The sequence below is a fragment of the Vanessa tameamea genome, chromosome 10 (genome assembly GCF_037043105.1).
Source record: "Vanessa tameamea isolate UH-Manoa-2023 chromosome 10, ilVanTame1 primary haplotype, whole genome shotgun sequence".
In the NCBI taxonomy this organism is placed as follows: domain Eukaryota; kingdom Metazoa; phylum Arthropoda; class Insecta; order Lepidoptera; family Nymphalidae; genus Vanessa; species Vanessa tameamea.
Window position 1 is genome coordinate 3,112,246 of NC_087318.1, and position 21,966 is coordinate 3,134,211.

General features: G+C 30.7%; 2 protein-coding genes across 2 annotated transcripts in view; both read left to right on the forward strand.

Moving 5' to 3' along the window:
* The window catches only part of LOC113404717 (uncharacterized), a 90,937-nt gene that overhangs the window by 65,680 nt on the left and 3,291 nt on the right, over nt 1-21,966 (forward strand). Inside the window, exons 2-5 of the mRNA XM_026645695.2 lie at nt 2,964-3,172; nt 12,457-12,592; nt 21,078-21,211; nt 21,710-21,901. Of these exons, the coding sequence (XP_026501480.1) occupies nt 2,964-3,172; nt 12,457-12,592; nt 21,078-21,211; nt 21,710-21,901 (671 nt within the window). The remainder of the gene's footprint in view (nt 1-2,963; nt 3,173-12,456; nt 12,593-21,077; nt 21,212-21,709; nt 21,902-21,966) is intronic.
* Nucleotides 18,908-19,844, forward strand: LOC135193449 (brachyurin-like; the record flags this gene model as incomplete). Its single annotated transcript, XM_064215948.1, has 1 exon — nt 18,908-19,844. A coding segment is annotated over one exon (867 nt), but the record flags the coding sequence as incomplete, so codon positions are not given.

Here is a 21,966-nt window from a genome sequence, read left to right on the forward strand (position 1 = left end):
TCGCAAATAATATGACAAAAATAGCTCACCCCATACTAATTGCAGTCGTCCACACACCTTCTTGGATCAAAGCATTCACCCTTTAGTTTTAAAAGTGTATGTTCAATGGATCTACTTTACGGTTCCTTAACTTAACTGCAAAATCTCAGAATAATCTAAGATCTTCGAAGATAAAGATTTATGTTGGATTAGGCAATTCTATTAAAGACACACTTCGCATCATTAAATCACAATATACTTTATTCAAGTAGACTCTTCCAAGCACTTTTGAAACGTCCTGTTACAGGATTAAATTGAATATACAACATTTTGTCCTCTTTTTTGTCATTTGGAATACATACATCCTACTAATATTATAAATGCGAAAGTAACTCTGTCTGTTACCTCTTCACGCTTACTTTGTTGAACCTTGAAATTTGAGTTCCGCTGAAAGACACAGGCTACCTTTTTTTTATGTCACACCTCGAGGGGGTAAAATTGAAGTGAAGGTTTGTGTGCTATAATTTTTTATAAATTTCGCTTGGGTAAGCCGAGGGTTCAGCTAGTCAATTATAGAAATAAACAGAGCAAAAATCTAAAAGAAAAAAGTAATTTCAAAGGGTAATGTGTGTATTCATATCTTGCTGCAGTGTGTGTTGCCAGTGATGACTAACGGCTGTGAAACGTGGTCCTTCACAATAGGCCTCATAAGAAGGCTCAAGGCTCAAGGTCACCCAAAGGGCAATGGAGAGGGCTATGCTCGAAGTTTCTCTGCGAGATCGAATCAGAAATGAGGAGATCCGCAGAAGAAATAAGGTCACCGACATAGCCCGAAGGATTACCACACTTAAGTGGCAGTGGCCCTCGAACAACCGACGGCCGATGGGGCCGACGAGTTCTCGAGTGGCGATCATGGACCGGAAGACGCAGCGTTTGTAGGCGCCCCACAAGGTGGTCCAACGACCTGGTGAAGGTCGCAGGAAGCCGCTGGTTACGGCCTGCACAAGACTGGTCGTTGTAGCGATCTTTGAGAGAGACCTATATCCAGCAGGGGACGTCCTTCCGTTGAGAGATGATGAGGATTATAGATTAGGATGTATTAATTTATGATTATATTTTGCTACCATCTTAAACAGATCATTAGTTTACACATAACAACGGTGAAATCTTTGATGTAATTTTCAGCTCTTTTATTTTTTTCTGTTCAAAGAAACGGAAAGTACTCTTAATCGTTGCGGTTCACTGAAATACTTTTCAAGAACTTTTTCCATAACAATCGTACGTACCAGTGACTTTCAGGTAAAAAGTTCAATATGATTATACTTAAGTTATATTAACAACAAAAGTTCGTCGTTTCTATAATCAGGACATATAAAAATAAAACTCAAAATTCAACATGTGATGAACTATTAAGAATATTTATTTACGTCTGAAATAAACTTTGACGATATTTTTATACAAAATCATTAGGAATTTTTAATCTGTAATTTTAAGTGGAAATCTACATTCCTGAGTTACCAAAAATAAGTTTACCCTCTAAGTGGTATTAGATAAATCAATTGTACATGTAAAATTTCTTTGTTGGTATAAATCACGAATATCATCATTTGATACTGCTGGCCTTTTGAAAAATTAGTCCTTCCGACCAGATTTTGGCTACAGTGGTCAAGGAACTATATCATCATCTTCGTAGTCTGAATGATTAATCTCATGCCATACGTCATTATATTTTACTTTAAATCGCCGGAAAAGATTTTTTATTAAGTTTTTAGCACTAAACTATTATTCTAATGAGAAGACAATATAAATGTTAATTTAGATAGACTAAATTTGCAGCACTCGCCAACTTTTTCATAACTAAATGCATTATCTAGCAACCAGCCTAAGGAAATGAAGGAAAACGCAATTACGGGAATGCAAAAGAAAATGAAATGAATTAACAAGAAAAACAATTTACTAACCATTCAATTTACAAGGTCCCATCCCGCATCTATCTGATCGTGCTTGAAGTTTCCATATAACTGATTCAATAAAAACATAACAAATGCATTAAAATTATTTAAAAATATTATATATCAAACTAAATATGGCCCATAATATGGTCGTTTTATTTTTGAATTCAATTAAAAATAATTAATTAATAATAGCACAAGTTTTACATGTTTTAACAAAATAAATTTAAGCCGCTTTCGATAAATAAAAATGTTTTCATTAAATACAATATTGCTTAATATTACATAAGCTATTTCGAAAATTAAACAAGTATATGTTTCTATGGAGGACGATAAAAGTTCCGAGTTATTACAACGTATTAAATAAAAAATATAAAAACTTTACTGTGTGATATAACACTTTTTACTTACCATAAAGCTGACTTTAAGTAACACATTACACAAAATTTAATCCGACCTGAGTTAATAAATAGCGTTGGCTATTTAAATTAAGATCCCAAAAACAACAAAACCAAAAGTCTGAAAGATGTGGATTCGACCCTTTGATTTTCCGTTAAATCCATTGTCCTAAATCGGCATCTACTAAAACAATTAATCAATAACAAGTTTGATACTAAATATACCGTATGGAAAGTTACGAGTATAATCAGAAATGACGATTAAATCTTGTTGTAACATTTTTTTCGCAATTGAAATTAAGCAAAGACAGTTTATTAGAGCTTGGTGGTAAGACTTTCTGCTAGCCCGTCTGGGTAGGTACCATATCTTCATCAGATATTCTATTCTATACGTAACATTGTTGTGTTTCGGTTTGAAGAGCCAGTGAAAGGCCACTACAGGCACAGGGGATAAAACATCATAGCTCCCAAGGGTAGTGTCATATTGGCGATGAAACGAATGGTTAATATTTCTTAAAGCGCCAATTTCTATGGACAATGGTGACCACATACCATTACCACTAGTGACCTATCAATTTGTTTGTCAGTTTACCTGTATTATAAATATATATTAAAGAGTATATATTTTTTTCAGCCCGAGGACACACAGAAGTCAGAGTGGAACTGCAGATGGAGAGATGGGCAACACGAGGTGGATCTGTCCGGCTGCGTTGCGTACACGACGTGCCTCCACATCTTCTGGATAAGGTCGTCTTCCTACGCCACGGCACTAAAATCTTTCAATACATAAGAGACAGAAAACCTCCCTACAGAAACTTCACCACACCTGGTGCAGTGCTTAATGTAAGTAAATCCCATCAAAGATACCCTTAAAAAAATCTACTTGGTGTTAGGGCTTTGTGCAAGCCCTTCTGGATAGGTGCCACCCACTCATCGTATATTTTACTGCCAAGCAGCAATACTTAGAATTAGAATTGAAGTGTTCATTTTCGAAGGGTGAGTGTACCAGTGTAATTACAGGCACGAGTGGCGTAACAACTTAGTTTTCAAGGTAAACGTTAAAATAATATACTTATTATTTTTAATATTTAAAATAAGAACATGCATTTTGCGGAATTTTGAATTCTTGATTAACGACATACAACTTTATTTTTGCAAAAATAATATAATTTATTGAGGGAATCCGAATATTTTTGTGCTCATTTCCAACTTGGTACTGTTACATATTTAATTTTAGAAGTCGTATGCAAAACTATGTCTTTTAAATGCGCATTTACAACATACATATATCAAGAAATAGTAATCTAGGATGCTTAGTCAGACATTAAACGTTTAGTGCGAATATATTTGAAACATTTCCAATGCAATCGATTGCAATTCTTATATGACAATCCATAAATTATAAAATATTATATGATATTGTTTTTTTTTTTAAATTATATATATTATCTGTATTTCTCACAAATATTTTTTTTTACTAGAAATTTTATCTTCGTTAATGTTTGTGATAGCAGGACCATTATTAAAGGAATATAAATATTAACCAGAGGTTATCCCTTAGAAGTCTGTATTAAATTGATCACACGATCATTACGATTTCCTTTATTTCAATGATCTTATCCATTTTGTGTAAAAGAAAATTAAGTTAACCCTTCACGATATTAAGACAGCTGTAAAAACAGGCAACAGTACTTTACAATTATAACATTAACATAAAAAAGATTATGTTAAACCTACTCATCTTTCATAATATTGTCAGTCATTACCTTTTTTCGTTAATTGGAATAATAAAAAAGTTCAGCGAAACGCGTTTTTTTTTATTTTGTGACGATAATAGAGCACAGACACGCTGCCTCGCGTTCTAATGGTGCAATATCGTAATTCAAAGCTAGTGGTGTAAATATACAATTGGAAATATTATAGGGTTACTAATTGTTTATACTATGAATATTACAAAAATATAATAAATACTCGAATATTTATCAATGTTTCAAGTCACGGCCTCAATTGCAATAATATAAGCTACAGAGTCAGTCATTTGATTGGGTAAATATAGAATTAGTTAATTATTTCTGTACAGTGCTACATATCGGGTAACTAATATAGGCAAGATATATGATCTCACCAGGTCAAATCCGATTCAGATGTTACATGATCACGAAGCAACGATTGTATATATCAGTACAAATGAGACTGTTTTGTTTCAATAATAGTTCTGCTAAATAGTAAATTAAATATTCAGGCAGAAATTTACTTTTGAGCGGACCATTTAACGTAAATTTTATTCAGAAAAACAAGTACTATTCCTTCCCTTGTATCAAGGCTTTTGTAATACTCGTCACAAAACACTCACACACACACCAACCAAGTCGATTCAATGAACAAGATAGCGTTTGAATCGCTCGGTATATTTATAATGTTTTGTATTTATGTTTGTTAGTAGATAATATTCTTAAATCGAGTAATTTAAATTCAAGTTATTTCGAAATAATGAATCGAAATGAAGTTGTATAAATTACCTAAATATTATTATGACCCAACGAAGATCATTTTAAAATAATAATTAATCTTTCTTAATATATTTATTTAGAATGAATAATCAAAGTTACATGAATTATAATAACTACATAGGTGGTAGATTTTTGTCAATCAATAAGTAAGCAATGCCAGAAGCTTTCAATACGCTTCTAGCGTTACACTTGATATATAGATTTTTGACTTTGACTTTTGACATGTATCATTTCGGGTATCCCAGATTTTATGTAAAAATCTTAACGTCGCGTTGGTACTTCACATATATTTCGCAAACTGGAAACTGCAAGCTATAGCATACATGCTTAGAAAACAGATGTTTTTAATAAAAATTGAATCAATTTTTTTTTGTTACACAAAAATAAATCACAGAATTGCTTAGAACGTAATTAAAAATAAATAATATAAGAATTCTATCAACGTTTCAACAGCACTGGTAGCTAGAAAATGGCTTTTGTATTTTAGTTTAGTCTCATTGATAAAATGAATGAAAATTTTCCGTCTTTTCCCCAACGCTTAGTATAAGCCGAATTTCACGCTTCTTGTACTTTTAGGAGTGACCCTAGAGTATTTGATGAAACAAAAGTGCGAAAATTTCGGGTAAATATAGCTTGGATACAAGTGCGCGGGCTCGTGTTCCCAGTTTATCATACTAACGCTTTAAAGAGACAGGATATTTGTTTATTTTTGGGGAAATCTTGACAAAAACAATTCAGTCGACATATAAAAACCTTAGCTTTAAATAGACCTAGTGAGTAATATATAAATAAAAATATGCCTTCGCGCTGACTTATATAATATAAAGTTTATACATGTAGATAATATCTATAGTTTACAATATAACCGAACATGAATTAAACACGGGTAAAGTCGAAGGAAGCGTCACTGGAAAAAAAAAAGAGTTATAAATATCTCAAAATTAAAAAATTAACAATATAAATATCCCACTGCTGGGGTAATCTTTGAGGAGATAATTATAGTTTATTAATATCTGTATTAACTAAAATACAGATATACTTATTTCATTTAAATAAAGTCACAAGGGACAGAACTCATAACGAATTTTCACATGACTAATATTGCAATGGAAGTTACTCTATTTATAAAGTTTGTTACTACCACTGAAAACTCGAGTCAACGAATAATTTGGTGGTTTAACTTGTATTATGCGTATAGCAATAAAATGTTTACTTTTGTATATTTTTCATTTATTTCCGTTTTTCAGCTTTGGTGTTGACTTGGAATTGACATTTCCTAGAGAATTAAATAATTGTTATATAGAACAACTAGCGCTACGAAATAAAAAATATATATTTTATTGCATTTGCAGTGCGACAAGTCTACTCGTCGTAAAAACCCGTTGACCATATATATATATGTATTTTAGTGTATTCAAAATCAAAATATTCTTTATTCAAAAGCTGATAAAAGTACTTTTGAATATTGATATTACAGTGTTGGATTAAATTTAAAGCTACCACCGGTTCGAAAAGTAGATTCTACCATGAAGAACCAGCAAGAAACTCAGTAGTTACTCCTTTCCACCATTTTAATTGCAGAGTATGTCAGTAAGAACAATTATTTTTTTATATATTTTGCCTAGAAATCAGACACTAAGTCAACACTTTTTTAATATTTAATATAATCTTGTATTGAGTAATATGCCTTATTTGTGTATGTTTTTTTGATATAAGCTTAATAAAATAAAACTTGAAATGAGTCGATTCAATTACGTGGAAGCTTGATGCATGCACTCCCTGAAATAATCATAAACCCTAAAATCAAAGTATTGCAAAATCCTTTCACAGTGCGCCTCTACACTACAAAACGAAGTTATTTTTAAAAATTTAAAGCTTAATCTTATTGTTAAATATATGCGTTGAAACGGCATAGTCATACATATATATATATACATTTCAAGATAAATCCCACAACAAAAATCATCCAACAAAAATAATCCAATCAAAAAAGAGAGAAAAATAATATTTAATTTCAATAAATTGCAACATGAAACATTCCATTTAAAGTTTTAATTGTTCAAATGTAATTGAAGGCTTTTGTTTTTTTCTTTGTATTGAATATGGGCTTAGCAAGTGTCAGTCTCTAACATCGGTTTACGAACTAATTAAAAAAAATTTACTGTGTTTTTGTAAATGTATCCCTTAAGAGATATTCTTCTTTTTATATATTTTATAGATTGGGGTTGATATTAGGCAGAAAATTTCGTCGTTTTTGATATTTCAATATATTTGACCTAGACAACGTAGGTTACTAAAAAATCTAATACTTAAGAAATCCCATCACTAATATCATTATTCATAATAAAAAACGTTAATATATTTTATTTCTATGAATACAAAAAATAATGTTAAGCGAGTTGCTAAATGGATCTAGTAGCGTCATCAAGCGACCGACCACCGTGTACGAGGGTCGTGACTTGGGTCGCTTCCCATAATTTCTAGTCTGGACCGAGCGAGTAATGTATAACGTCAGCAATAGTACTAAAATAAATGGAATAGAATATTTCGATAGCTGTTCTTATCAAAATTATTAACGTTAATAAATAAGGCATATTATTTTGTACACGAAAATATAGATAATAAAAAAGCTAAAAATAAATTTAATTTCCTATGATTAATGTTCATGAAATCTTGAAATTGAGTCACTACTAAGTTTTTCTTCGGTTCTTCTCGGTAAAATTTACAACTCGAACTGGTATTCTATATTATATATATATTATAGTATATTTAATACACCTTGTAAAATCTAATAACGATTTAAATATACTTGTATCTATAACTACATATATAGTATTTTATTTATTCAAATACTTACGTAATATACTTTTTTGAATATTGCAACACCAACGCAATACTAATGTGTTTAACTTTACCGATAATGTGTGTTAGATAAATCTTACGAATGAGTTAAAATTTCCAGCAATCATTAGTTAATATAAAAATAAGAAGAAAATTTATCTCCAAACCTCGTCATCAAGAGCAGACAAGACCTTAGCCCAGTATTCACAGGCGGCTACTTTTACTTTAACTATATCAAATTAAAAACATGACCTACCTGCGAAACCCTTAGTATGACATGTATTCCAAGCATTCTTATTTTATTTATAAGCTTACCCTTACCTTTATTACAAAAACAACATAAACACGTAAGTATATATAAAAGTATATTACCGAGGTTTCTTACAGGAAAAATATCATCCACTTTCATAATAATAATTTCATTTCGCCACCTCTAAAACCGCCATTATAAGCGCGTCAACCATAAACGAGGACCCTATCTGAAGGAGTCGCCGCGCTTTCCTCGTTTCATCTTCTATAAATATGATTTCACAAGATAGTAAACTGTCATCGTAAATATATGTATTTTTATAACCCTTGTTAATTGTGCTTTTTAATTAAATATTATTCGTTTTTCAAATAATATTAAAAATAGGTGAAATATTTTTTAAATTGAACGCCACTATAGCGGAACAAGATGGACTAAAATTTTCATGCGTAAAATTAGTTTTATAACTACTACTAATAACTGTAGTCTGGTCTGTATCTCTTAAAAACATGTTCATTAGAGCCGAAGGTCGTAAAAGTATATGCCATGGTTAATTCTATTGAGATAGCGTTCAGGTAAATGGTCAAAATTATGATATTCATACTTTCGTATAACAGCTAAAAATTTTAATAGAAAAAATATTCTTAAATAAAAATAAATTCTCGTCAATAAATCTCAAATCCAAAAATAATAATAAACGTATAATTTTTTTGCTACGTACGAAAGTTCGATTTTTGCTTTAATTTTTTATGGTAGGGTAAGTAAGGTATGAGAAGGTAATATTTTGCTGTAAAGGCGTAAATTTTTACGAGTATTTTAATTACAGAGAATAATAAAGAAAATATATTTTTGTAGGTAGAATAAGTTTTAAAATTATATATTAGTATGATTTAAAAAGCGATATGAGCTAATTAGCGTACGCTCCGTTAGTCGTCAATTAATCTCTAAAACATTTCAAAAATTTAATGAACTTGGCCAGATTCGAGACCGCTCATGCTTAGGATTGTAACGGACTATTAGCTAGCTTTTGACACATTATTATAAAACAAATGCTATACCGTAACCAACCGAACAAGCTAAGAAAACTGTGTCGAGAGTTACCTAAGTATTAGTCGTTCAACTCCGCTATAATAATGTTAAGAATGAAGAATTTGACAACATATAAGCTAAGAAAAGCTCATTTACTAGATAAAATAGCTCACTTTCAAAATTTACTTTGAATTAGCAGCACACCCTATTATTAAAAATTAGAAAAATATGTTTATTAAAAAAAACCTATTTCATTTTTTTAAAAATCTCATGAAACGTCACATCACAAAATCGTTCCTTATTGAAAACAACTGAAAGTATATTTTTGAATACCTAAATACCGAAAATATGTTCTTGAGGCAGTAATTCTACCACGTAGCACACCAACTTGACAGCCAACCGTAGATATTTCAAAAACATTTTGCTTCATCTCAAAGCGCTCTAAGAGTTTAACCGAAATGCTATGCTACAGAATTTTATTGAATTTAAACATCAAGCCGAATGGCTTGTTTGATATTTGATAACCTTGAATGACTCACCTGATTGGATTCAATACAGTATGTAATTTAAGAAAAAGGACTGGTTCTATTTGGTACAGAACTGTGTAATAGGACGCTCAATCCGGATACGTCATAGTCATATAAGAGATATAAAAAACAGTTGCAAATGGTACCTCATGTTTCATGTTTATCAAAGCCCAAAGGCTACAATTTAATTTAAATGAAAAAAAGAAATAGCGTGTGATTGAAACTTTTTAAAACAAATTAGTTGAAAACATTATCGTTGTCGACGAATTTTTGGGCCGTAAATTACAGTGATAGTTTATTTACCGTGTGTTCTAAATCTGTTACTTTTATTCTAGTTCTTCGAAAATTTCATAACATCGACTTCGAAAATGTATAAGCACACCTTAAAAGTTACGTTAAAAGTAATGATCTGGGCGGAGTTAAATTTTCCGGGTCAGTGTTGCGAGTAGGGCAACCACACTTTAAACTAGACACCTATGTCTCATATTTCTTCGAACTTCGGCCGCAGTATCTTTTACATTCAAGTTTAATGTTGCATGTTTATTCGTATACGTATCACATTTTGATTATTTAACCACAAATTGATTAGAAGAATATTGGTTTAGTATTTATCTATGCCTCACAATTAATTTTAAATGTTACTAATTGGTTTCATCTTGTCCATTTTCAATTGTAATTAAGAAAGACTTTTCGTTAAAAACAATGACACTTTTATTTTTTTTTATTTAAAAATGTAGGCAGAATTGCTATTGAGACACTTGATGGACAGTCACCATCGATATTGACAATCAACATTGGTTTTATAAGGAATATTGACCACATCATCAATGGTACATAAACCTTGGAAACTAACATGATATTAGATCTCTGATGCCGGTAGTTAAACTGGCTAACAAACCTTCAAATCCAAACAAAACACAACACAATATTTAGTCTCTCTTCTTGTCAGTGGAATTACTGATGTGTGAGGAGTACTAACACAGACGTGCTTGACCTAAGCCTATGAACAAAAGTTAGAACTAAATATTTTGTATTTCACTCACTTTAAACCTCACTGAAATGTGAATAACAGACTTACAGTGATATGATTATATTTGCGAAAAAGTAAGTACCATATTTTTTTTTCCACAATCACAGTCTGTTTCCAATTCTGCAGTGAGTTTCGAGTTCATTCCTACTCTACTTGTGCTTTATAGTTGCTCGTAATGAAATTCTCAATGGAAGCTATTCTACGAAAACGACAATATTATCGTTGCAACAATTTCGAATTAACTTTAACTACGAACAATACTGAGCAATATAATTCGAGATAAGAATACAAAATATAATCATGATAGTTCCAGTAAATGAAAAAAGTATAGCATTACTTCAAAGCAATTTACTGTTACTATTATAATAACAGCAATCACTAATTGGCCAGAAATAGTTATTAAATTATTAATGTTCAATTTAAAACCGACCTGATTGGTGAATAATTTGTTTCATTTACTATTCAACGGACCGGTCGCTAATTACATTCTGCGTAGCACCACTCAACGGCAATAGATGAATGCATCCTAAAGCGCGACTATTCTCTGAGTGAACATGCGAATAAAAAATACCCTTTAAAAAAATTAATCAAAGACAATGAGATTTAGATATAGATAATGTTACTTTTCACTAATTGTGATATTCTTAAAACAAATATGCATAATATTTCGTTAAAATTTACATATATCCATGTTGTATCTATGTAATAGCTAGTCTTATAATATATTACTTAAGTTTAAATTCAGCGAAACTTAAACGATCAGCGTTTATATTGTAATATGTCGTTTTATTAATTTAAAGCTTAATACATACGTCACAAGGGCGGTTTTCCTTGACGATGTTTGTTGGCAAGTCATCCGAGGGTCTCAAAGTTGGTTAAGATGACCGACTGATTAATGCGTATAGTCGGGACTTATGCATTATATCAGCTATTTTATCTTAGAAAACTCAAACGTTTAACTAAATCTTAGTGAACGCGTAAAGGATTCTTCAGTAGGATATGCCTTATGAATTAACGTTAAAATTCATAAGGAATAGCCTTCATGAACTGTTTTCGATGATCACATTAACGTATTAAAAAAATACTTATGACATTCATTATTATTATAAAAAATATAAATTCACAAGAATACACTACAATACAAATAAATCAATAAAGAAGTATGCAAAGATTGTATGTAAGTATGCAGTTGATTACCTCCTCGTCCTGTTTGTTGTTTTTTTTTAGCCAATGACGACATGCAAATTTATACAGATATATTTTTATATTATATTTTTTATTAATTCTTGTGCTCGAATTACGACCACTGGGCGAATACCAGTGATATAACATGAACGTTAATTTATTTGATTAATAATAAAAAGAATACTTCAAAACACACAAAATAGTGAGTTTCAATAGCGTGGATAGCTAGAAAACCTTCTGAGTGAAAACAACCATTACTGTGCCAGTTCAATGTGATTGGTCAAACGCTATCAAGAATCTAAGCAGATATAACAACATCATTTTTAATAATAAAGAACTCGATCTCTAATAGAATTAAATTAAATTCGGTAAATTAATTAATTATTAATTATTATTCGGTATGTCTCACACTATATTGCATGCCTCTAACTCGTTTACCTTAAAAGGGCGTAATAGGTCAACCCCTTTCAGGTCAAACTAGGGAATGAGAAAACCCAGGCTATTGAAGCTAATTGGATATTCTACAAAATTTCCAATTTCCGTTCATTTTTAAATTGAAAACTACAAAATCGTAAATATTTCTGGTTATTCTAGAAAATATTGATAAAATTGGATGTGTGTCCAGAGTTGAAAAATATTTTACTTTAATAAATATAAGGAATATTTGTAATTAAACATAATCTAACAAAAATGTGAATTGAATGCTATTTGAAATTCTATTTATTCACAATAATTTTATTAAACAATGTTGTTTGCAGATTGCACTAGCCACCGAAAACTCCATAATCCTTCAAAATTTGGACTTCGCTGCTAGCGGGAGCTACTCTTGCGAAGTGTCGCTTGACACGCCTATCTACACAAAGGCATCGACCGAGAAACAACTCACAGTTTTCCGTATGTATTTGCATATAGCCTTTATATAATTCTAATCCTTTTAACGAAAACTTCGTTCTAAACCATGTACATAATATAAGTATACCATACCAGTAAAACTCACGACAGAATAAAAATTGACATTATTGATAAAAACGTTTGTTTTTCAAAATACTGTAATAAAGTACAAGCTAAGAGTCTAACATATAAAGCTTAGAGTATTTTTCTAATATATATTGATAACAGTTAGAAAATTATTTTTAAAAATTATAATTGTAAGAACTTGTCTAAAAATTAATATGGAATCGTACATACAAATTAAAATTGTCTTACTTATAATTAAGAATTATAAAATGTAAAAAGTACCTACGTCTGATCGTAACTAAAAAGGAAAAAATTAAATAAGATCAAAATGTTGTCCTAGAGACACAAAATAAAATTGACTTTTCGTCATAGCCCCGTATAACCTCTATTCGCATGGTCTTTCGACGTTAAAGCCTTTCTGACATACTTGGAATGGAGGTTTGCAAAATTGCAGCATAGTGATCCTAGACAAAAGCATCAAAAGTCTTTAAATATATTGTTTCTAGACATTTTGGTGTTTTCTTCGAGTTTCTCAATCGATATGCGACTCGCCTAGACCCGCAAGAGACTTCACATCTTCGTCTGTCTCAAATGTTTGTAACTAAAAGCAAAAAAAGTTTTTAGCTTAGGGAACAACTATTCCCTAAGCTAAAAACTCAACCGATGCCAGATTTTAAAGAAAAACTAAAACATTTTAAAAAATCTGTTTATGGCAAAATATTCTCGTGACTGAACCGAAGTTTTTCAGTGTGGATAAAAACAATTTACGATATGAATTTTTTTTATACAAATCTGTTGTGAAATATGTATTTTTTCAAACCGAATTTTACCATGTGAATGTTAAATCAGTATTTTTCTCAATCGTCATAATATTTAAATGCAGTGAATCTAAGTTTGGCCGCCTGCCACTATCCACGGCGACCTCACTACGTCTATCATATTTTAACTAAATAGATTTAAATTTTTTTCTTCGAGAAAATCCTGAGTTTTTGAATGTCTTAAATATTAACAGAATTCGAGTAGATTTCGTAATTATTTTTTTATAAATTGATTCTTTAATCACGTGACATAGAATTATATCACCATCATAATCATCGTCGTCATCATTCACTTACCATTATACAATTATTCGTGAACGGCGGAATATGTATTGCAACACATAAATGCGTAATTATTCATAACTTGTATTTTATTTCGGTACTTAAAATATAATTTATGTCCTCTGTTAACATACAATCAATTTCTCTTGTATGACAAACCAAATTATTACCATATATGAGGTATATTCGTTGCGATCATTTAAGTGGGAAATATTCGCATTAATATCAAAACAAAATCATTAACATCCAATTTGCATTTATGATTAGGGCTAATCTTGCCTTGCATGACAAACAAATCGACTCCAACTGTTAATACTGCTGGATAACATATATCTTCCAAAACGTAACTCTATAGCTTTGATAATAAAATACAAAGGCCGAAAACCTTACTTGACAGATATCAGAATGGAATGTAGCTATTTCGAATCAGAAATTGTACCTACGTTCATTAGTTTTGAATTCGTTCGGTGAATGGCGCAATTTTGGCGAATTTTATCCCGAATAAACATGGGAACGACATCGGTATACATTCATACCGAATGGCTTATTGATAAACGAGATATGCTCGCGACGTCATTCGAATTGAATTTGAGTTTTTCTTTTTTATCATCACATGGAATCTTTTTATTTCTTGAGATCAAAAAGATTACATAAGTTGTGAATGAAGTCAATATACCATATTTTATTTCAAACACAATTTATATTTCCATATTTTGATTAATTTTAAAAGACAAGCATGCCAATCTATTCTACTGTAAAAAATATAAAACACTGTTTACACCGTCGATGCCGCGCCCATGGATTTATGATTTGCAAATACATCTTGTATTTATGTCGTTTGTACTTGCATGAGACAGTTATATCCCATGGACTATAGCACAATAATATTTACCTTATATAATAATAATTAAGTAAGCCCGTAAATTCACAATTTGTATTTCACAAACTCAAACCAAATCAAAGGGTTTCTTTAAACGACGGACGGACTGACATACATTTTATTAAAAAATAATAACAAATTTGAATATAATTTACAAATAATTGATTAAACAAGCAAAATGAATATTAGACAACCCGTTTAGTAAACGCTGTTTAATTTATGCTTGTAAAAGAATATTGAAGACGTATATATTTTAATTAAAATTTAAATGGGTATCAGGTGAAAGGGGATATTTCGGCGAATCGAATCCGCTCGAATTATTGTCTCCCATAAAGAAAACGTTGCAATGGTTTATTTCTTCGCCCGGGCTCATTTACAAGCCTTGGGTCGAACAACAAATATTGTGGGATCCTTTCTATTGAGAATTCGTTCCTGATCCCGCGATAGGATTACGTTCTTATTGATACCAAACAAATGCTTGCGAAAAAGTGACTCAACGAAATAGATTTATAATTTACTACTTAAATATTTTTATAAATTACACATAGAAAACATATGTATTGATTTCAAAAGCCGATACAATATCAGGAGAATAAACATTAACAAATAACATTGACCTTAGAAAGTAACATGACATGAATTTTCAAGATCTAAATAACTTATATGTTGTATTTTAAATTCCAGCGAAGTTGGTATCGGAATTTTGGAACTAAAATTAAGGAGGATATAAATAGTTAAGTGGATTAGTATGGTTTTATAAATAGAAATATATTAACTAAGAACTGTCTGTTGAAAAACGTAAACCTAAGTTTTGTTTACTCTTCTACTTCTTCCATTGGAAGATACAATACACAAATTTTGATACAGATTATATAACTATTATACTATGAATTAAAATTTAAATGCTCGGTAACAAAATAAATCGATCCTTCATTCGTTCATTCATTGAACTTGGAAGCATATTGTTCTCTTTCAACTCCCTTTAATCAAATGATTAATCACTACCAATGAAACATTTTGTAGAGCGACTGAGTTAAACAAGAAAATTCTACAAGAAAAATATCTTTTCTCGAGGAACCATTAGTATTAAAGAATAGGAAGATTATCCAAGCTAATACTTTCTTGTTTTTAAGGAGTTAAATCTTTAAAAACTGAGTAAAACGAGTTCCTAGAATTAATTGAGTTATTTTTTTCTCATCATCACTCTACCATCACTTATTTAAGTTATGAAAGGGTAATAATACATGTGATCGTACAGTTTAAAGGGTGAGCGATCTTGTTACAAACACCAAGAACAGAACATTCAAATTCTCATGATAAAATAATATTATTAATTAGCAGTGAAACATAATTATACAGATAATTATGTTTCACTGTTGGGCAAATGCCTTCACAGTCTAGGAGGAAACGAATTGTAAATATCTATATATTAATCCAAGTACTAAAGTAAAATGTAGTAAGAAAAGTATGTTTGTAGGATTTCTTACAGTGACCATATCTATGAGCTGCGATGAAGATTTACTATCAAGTGACCTACTTCCATTTCATATTTCATTAAAAAGTTATAATTAATCTGAGATACTACATTTTATACACTTAACATTGTATATATTATGTACATACCTTAAATTCTTTAATTTCCATACAGTATTTATACATTGAACCTACAGTAAAGGTAAGCCGACTTCAAATAAAGGTTCTTAAATTAACTCGTATGTTGCTTTTTCGTAATTATAGTGAAACACTGATGTAATCACAGTATACAATAAGTACAAACTATTATATATTGAATTTTATAAGGATTTCTATAAGGGCTGCTCGAATGAAACAACGTCTGTTTAATTAAACAAGTTTAGTATTCCATTCTATTACCGAACTAATCAGTTTACATTTTACCCTTTTATTTTATGGATTAAGAGTGGAAAACTGAGTTACATGTATCAACAAAGAAAATATCATAAAATACCCATAAAAAAAATTCAAACACTTAATATTCTTCCTTTTTGAAAAAATAAATGCCTCTATAATAAATTGCGCTACTTTGGTATCGTTTTTTAAAAAACTTTAATTTCAAATATAAGCCTTTGAAATAATTTGTACCATAACGGTTTTAATATTTACGTTGACATTCTACAAAATTCATTTCAATTATAGAGCAAAAGACAAAGTCTTAATAATTTATTTCTTCAATATAATTTTAGCGACAAAGTCAATTTTAGATCCGGAAGCCATTAGGGCTACCTTTTGTTGTAAATGTTAAAGTGTTTTTAGTGAGCACAATTAATATATAAAGTAAACTCCTGTAATATTTTGCTTAAAACAAAACGAATTGTATCTTTATATCCCTCGATAGAGTACGAGTCGATAGTGTTTGTTTTCCAAATTCCTTTTTTCGAATATCACTTTACGTACAATACATCTCACATCCGAGTATGTAAATACATACGTATATAATATGGCATTACAGTCAGCAAAGGTCGAGGACATTTGAATCTATTTTATTCTCTGCTTTATTTATCACACCGATGCATCCGCTTTCTATGTTTCGCCGGCATTTTGATACGATTTTATAATTGCGAACATGTTATAATACTTGAACAAGGATAAAAACTAGTATTTTAAATAACGTAACGATCTATTACGTATATCAATACGTTTTATGTATTATTTCGAATTGATTATCAATTCCAGCTTAATTACGAAATACAAACTTGATGCGTGAGATATTTTACCAAGCGATTGGTTTGATTACGTACACTATTTTAATCTTCACAAATTTATAGTTCTATCAATTAACATTTTAGTTTCCCTTGCGGAAAAGTTGAAAAACTAGTTTATTTTAGTATCATTTGTCTTACATCAGACAGACATTCCAATGACTGTATTAATATGTCTTTATACGGTTAAATAAATAAAATCTTAGTGGATGAAGTTGAAGTTTGCAATGCCGCTTCTAATCAAAATTAAATATATTTTTCTTTCTGCCTCAACAGTGTGATACGGAAGTATACTACAAATTACAAGTTTAAGCCCTACAGTTTAAGCTATGTGTTAGTAGTCAATTAATCATTTTATCTATAAAAATTGAAGATAATGGTCATTCATTTCATTGTGATATAATAAATTATCTTATAATTCAGTTAAGACTTTAATCTACGGGTAATTTCGATCGAATTTTTGTTTATGAAGTCATATATACTTAAAGAGTCAATATACTCGGATTTTCCAATAAAATTCCAAGTCAAATCATTGTCTGAAAGGATTAAATGCATTAAAGTATGAAATACCTTAAATCAAAAAACTCATAAGTATGGCGACATCGTCATATTAAAATAAATAAGGAATATATACTAGTATTTTTTTACATTAAGCCATTTAAGGCTATTCCAGACTAAAAAACCAAAAATTATTTCAAATTGATACCAGCAAGGAAGTTTTTAACGGGCAACATTATTATAAATTAGAATTTATGATAATAACTGGTGTAATAAACCTAGCCAACGATAAAAAATAAACACGTGTTCAAAAGAAAAACTATTGTAACATTTTGAAAGTATTTTACCACGATCATTCGCCTAATGCGAAAAAATACGGAACTTTGTTATTAACTAGTTCTAGTGTTTGTTATGAATGAAATAAAAATTCAACAATCCTCTAATTCAAATACATTTTTGATTGAGGTAAATAATAAATCATCATCAATGAATATTTTGATTTTAACAGTGCGTATTCGACGACATAGAAAATATTTAACAGACTATTACAGCTAGCCAGCCAGTGCTTTCTTCGCTCATTCCTCTTTAAATTGGGAAACAGTAAACATTCTTCTCTCCTCTCTACCTGATCTAAAGACAACCTAAGTTCTATTTTCCGAATCATGGTTTTACTCAAGAACTTTTCATACCTATTGCAATTAGAACGTAATGGCTACCCATTCCCAAGTTCAACCAGACCAATGCTGAAATATCGCTATGTGACCGAATTCATACAAATGTCATAAATCTTGTACCTATTTCACACATATTTATATTCTACCACATACATCATATGGACAAACAATAATAATATAGTTGCAACAAATAAATCAAAAGCCTAAATAACACTAAAAAGTTGATTTGCAAAAAATAAATTTAAAAAAAATATATTCTATTTTTATTGCTTGGATTAAAATATTATTTTAAGATAACATATTATCATTCAGACAGACAGCTTTAGATAACCAAAAGACCAAAGCTATATATTAAGGAAAATCATTACTCGAATCATAAATAATACACGATGTCTATTTTACTAGTGACTTCATTACTTGTTAGTTCTGTCTGGTGCCAAAATGAGGGACTTTTGGGGTGGCATCTGAAAGTTGGAATAAAAGAAGCTCAGAGAATTAGGGAAGCTGAAAATGCACGTCACTTGTTACCTTTCATCGTGGGCGGAACCGTAGCACCGGTGAACTCACATCCTTACTTAGCCGGGTTACTCATAGATGTTATCGGATTAAATAACCCATCGGCTTGCGGCGGATCTCTTCTGACGAATACAAGAATTTTAACAGCAGCGCATTGCTGGAGTGACGGGAGATTTCAAGCATGGAGAATGACTGCTGTACTGGGCTCACCGTATTTATATTTCGGTGGAACTAGAATACAATCATCTACAATAGCTATACACCCTGACTATCAACCTCAAACTTTAGCTAATGACATTGCAATGCTGTATCTACCAGTTAGGGTGTCTTTCGGCAGCACAATTCAACCCATTGGCATACCAGCCAAGTCATTTGCAAATTTTGATTTCACTGGTATGTGGTTACAAGCTTCAGGATACGGAAGATATTCAGATTTATCAAATCCAACTACGAACACTCAAGTTAGAAACATTTTCCTTGAAGTTATATCTCTGAGGCAGTGTAGATCAATTTTTGGAAGTATTGTTTTGGATTCTAATATTTGTACCAGTGGAACAGGAGGAGTCGGAATATGTCAAGGAGATTCAGGAGGGCCCCTTACGGTTAATATTCGTGGTACAGACGTCGTCATCGGTGTCAGTTCATTTGTAGCTTACGACGGCTGCGAATTAGGTTTTCCTTCGGCTTTTGCAAGAGTAACCAGTTATTTCGACTGGATAATAATGCATACATAATTTTTTTATTTTATTTCTATATTAGAAAATAGATAACACAATTATAAAATAGATAATATTTCATATAAGCCTACCAATACTCTGTTAAATATAAATCTAATATTAAGTTTTTGATAATATATTCAATTCACATAATTTATGAGTTTAATTACAACAATAAATTCTAATAACAACATGATTAAAAGCATATTAAAAATAATTGAAAGAAAATAATGGTATCGTTTTTAAACAAGACAACAAGAGCGCTAAATTTTCTCTAAACGACAGTTTCTCTACATTGTAAAACAGTTTTATAGAGCGCTGCTTCGTAATTGGGGCAGCACAACCGGAAGACGAAAAGAATATAGTTTCAGGAAATGCTCTAATGGACGCCAAAACCTTGGTGACAATTTTGAAGCTTTTAATGATAATAGTATAACTTGTAATTATTTTTGAATTTTAACACATTTACACCAACATTTTGATTAATATGGGTTCACTGGAATAAACTTTAATTATTTTTTCAAAAATCCCAAATAAAAATGTACTTTATTAAAGTTATCTATTATAAGATTAAATTAAATGCAAATCTGCAACTGATTAACAATAATAAATGCGATTTAAGTAATAAGATTATTTTATATTCAATTAGTATTCAAAATAAATACTCTCGGTTGATAAAGACTTACGAGTTTTCGGATTGCTCAACAAATCGTAACAAGGTTTAGTGCAACATCTCAATAAAGCTTATATCGGTGCTAACTTGAGGGAAAAAGAAAGTCGCTAAACCTTTTTTTTATTTATTTACTCTTTTTAGTCTGTCTATTTCGGATATTGGTTTTATGATGCAATCTCCTTATTTATGTAAAAGTAATACTTTAAATTATCGATCTTTATTTTCCATTATACAGATTAAATTATATCTCTAACTATATCAAATCTATGTTAATATTAAATATTTTTAGCTCATATCGTTCGGCAAAATAAACTAGTAATTATATGTTTTACCTTAGACTTATATATTCATATCAACCCTCTAATTTTACTTTAAAAGTTTCGAAAACAATTTTACATTCAATACACCAATTTTAAAAAATTCATAATGTATACCGTCGATTATTTAAATTTTAACCAATGGTGTCATGTCAATTGATTGTCAAAGTCGTTAATTTATGTTTATAAAATCGATTATTTTATATATCATTTCATGTTGCGACCGACCGAGTAAGATAACTCTGACTGTATATTTTTTTTTATTACATTCTTAATTTAAAAAATCCTTGTTCAAAAATATATAATTATATAGCTTTAAATTTGTTTACAGATCCCCAAAAACATCATCCTCGTATCGACTTCCCGACTCGGTACCTGAGTTTTGGCGAAACGTTGAAAGCTAATTGCACAACCGCGCCTGCGCTCCCGGCCCCGCACATCACATGGTTTATTAATGGGAAAAAGGTTACATATCCTTTCCAATGTTATGTGTGGTTGGATTAACATTGTAACAGTTCATTAGGCTGTTTGTGTTGCTCATATATCTTAATTTATTTAACAAATGAATACATGTTAGCATTATTATGAGGGAAATTTAATTTAACTCGCCATTAATTTGCGTATTTGCATTTTCAATAATCATATTAATATTTGGTGTTATTATAAGTTTTTCGAAGTCTCGATTTTTATATTACATTTAATATAATTATTTCAATTTCGAAATCTAATGAGGCGGCAAAGGTTTGACATACTTTCAAAAGCACGGGAATGTAAAGAATTAATCTTTAAATCTAGGGACTGCTACTGACAATTTGTTTAATGAATAAATTACTATTTATAATTATTCTCCTGTTTCGTCCCGGGATTTGTACCTAGGATCGACATCAGCAGCCTAATGTGCTAGCCACTCGACCAAGGAGGAGTAAATCCTAAGTTAAGAACTTGTGAAACTTTTAATTCCAGATGGATGAACTGGCAGCACATTCACACAAGTTTCGTGTACCGATGAGTGAGCGAAATGGAAGAAGAGGTCTTCAAAGGGCGTTTGACCAAGAGTCTGATCGTAGCTCTCCTCCCCCAATTCTCGCCCTTACTCATATATCTCATGTCGCAACAAGACCTCCCGGCTGCAACATCAAGGAACACCCCCACCAAGTAATTATAAATGAATGTCTGAGGCGAAGGTCATGAATGTAACTTCTATTGGAAACATTTGTTAC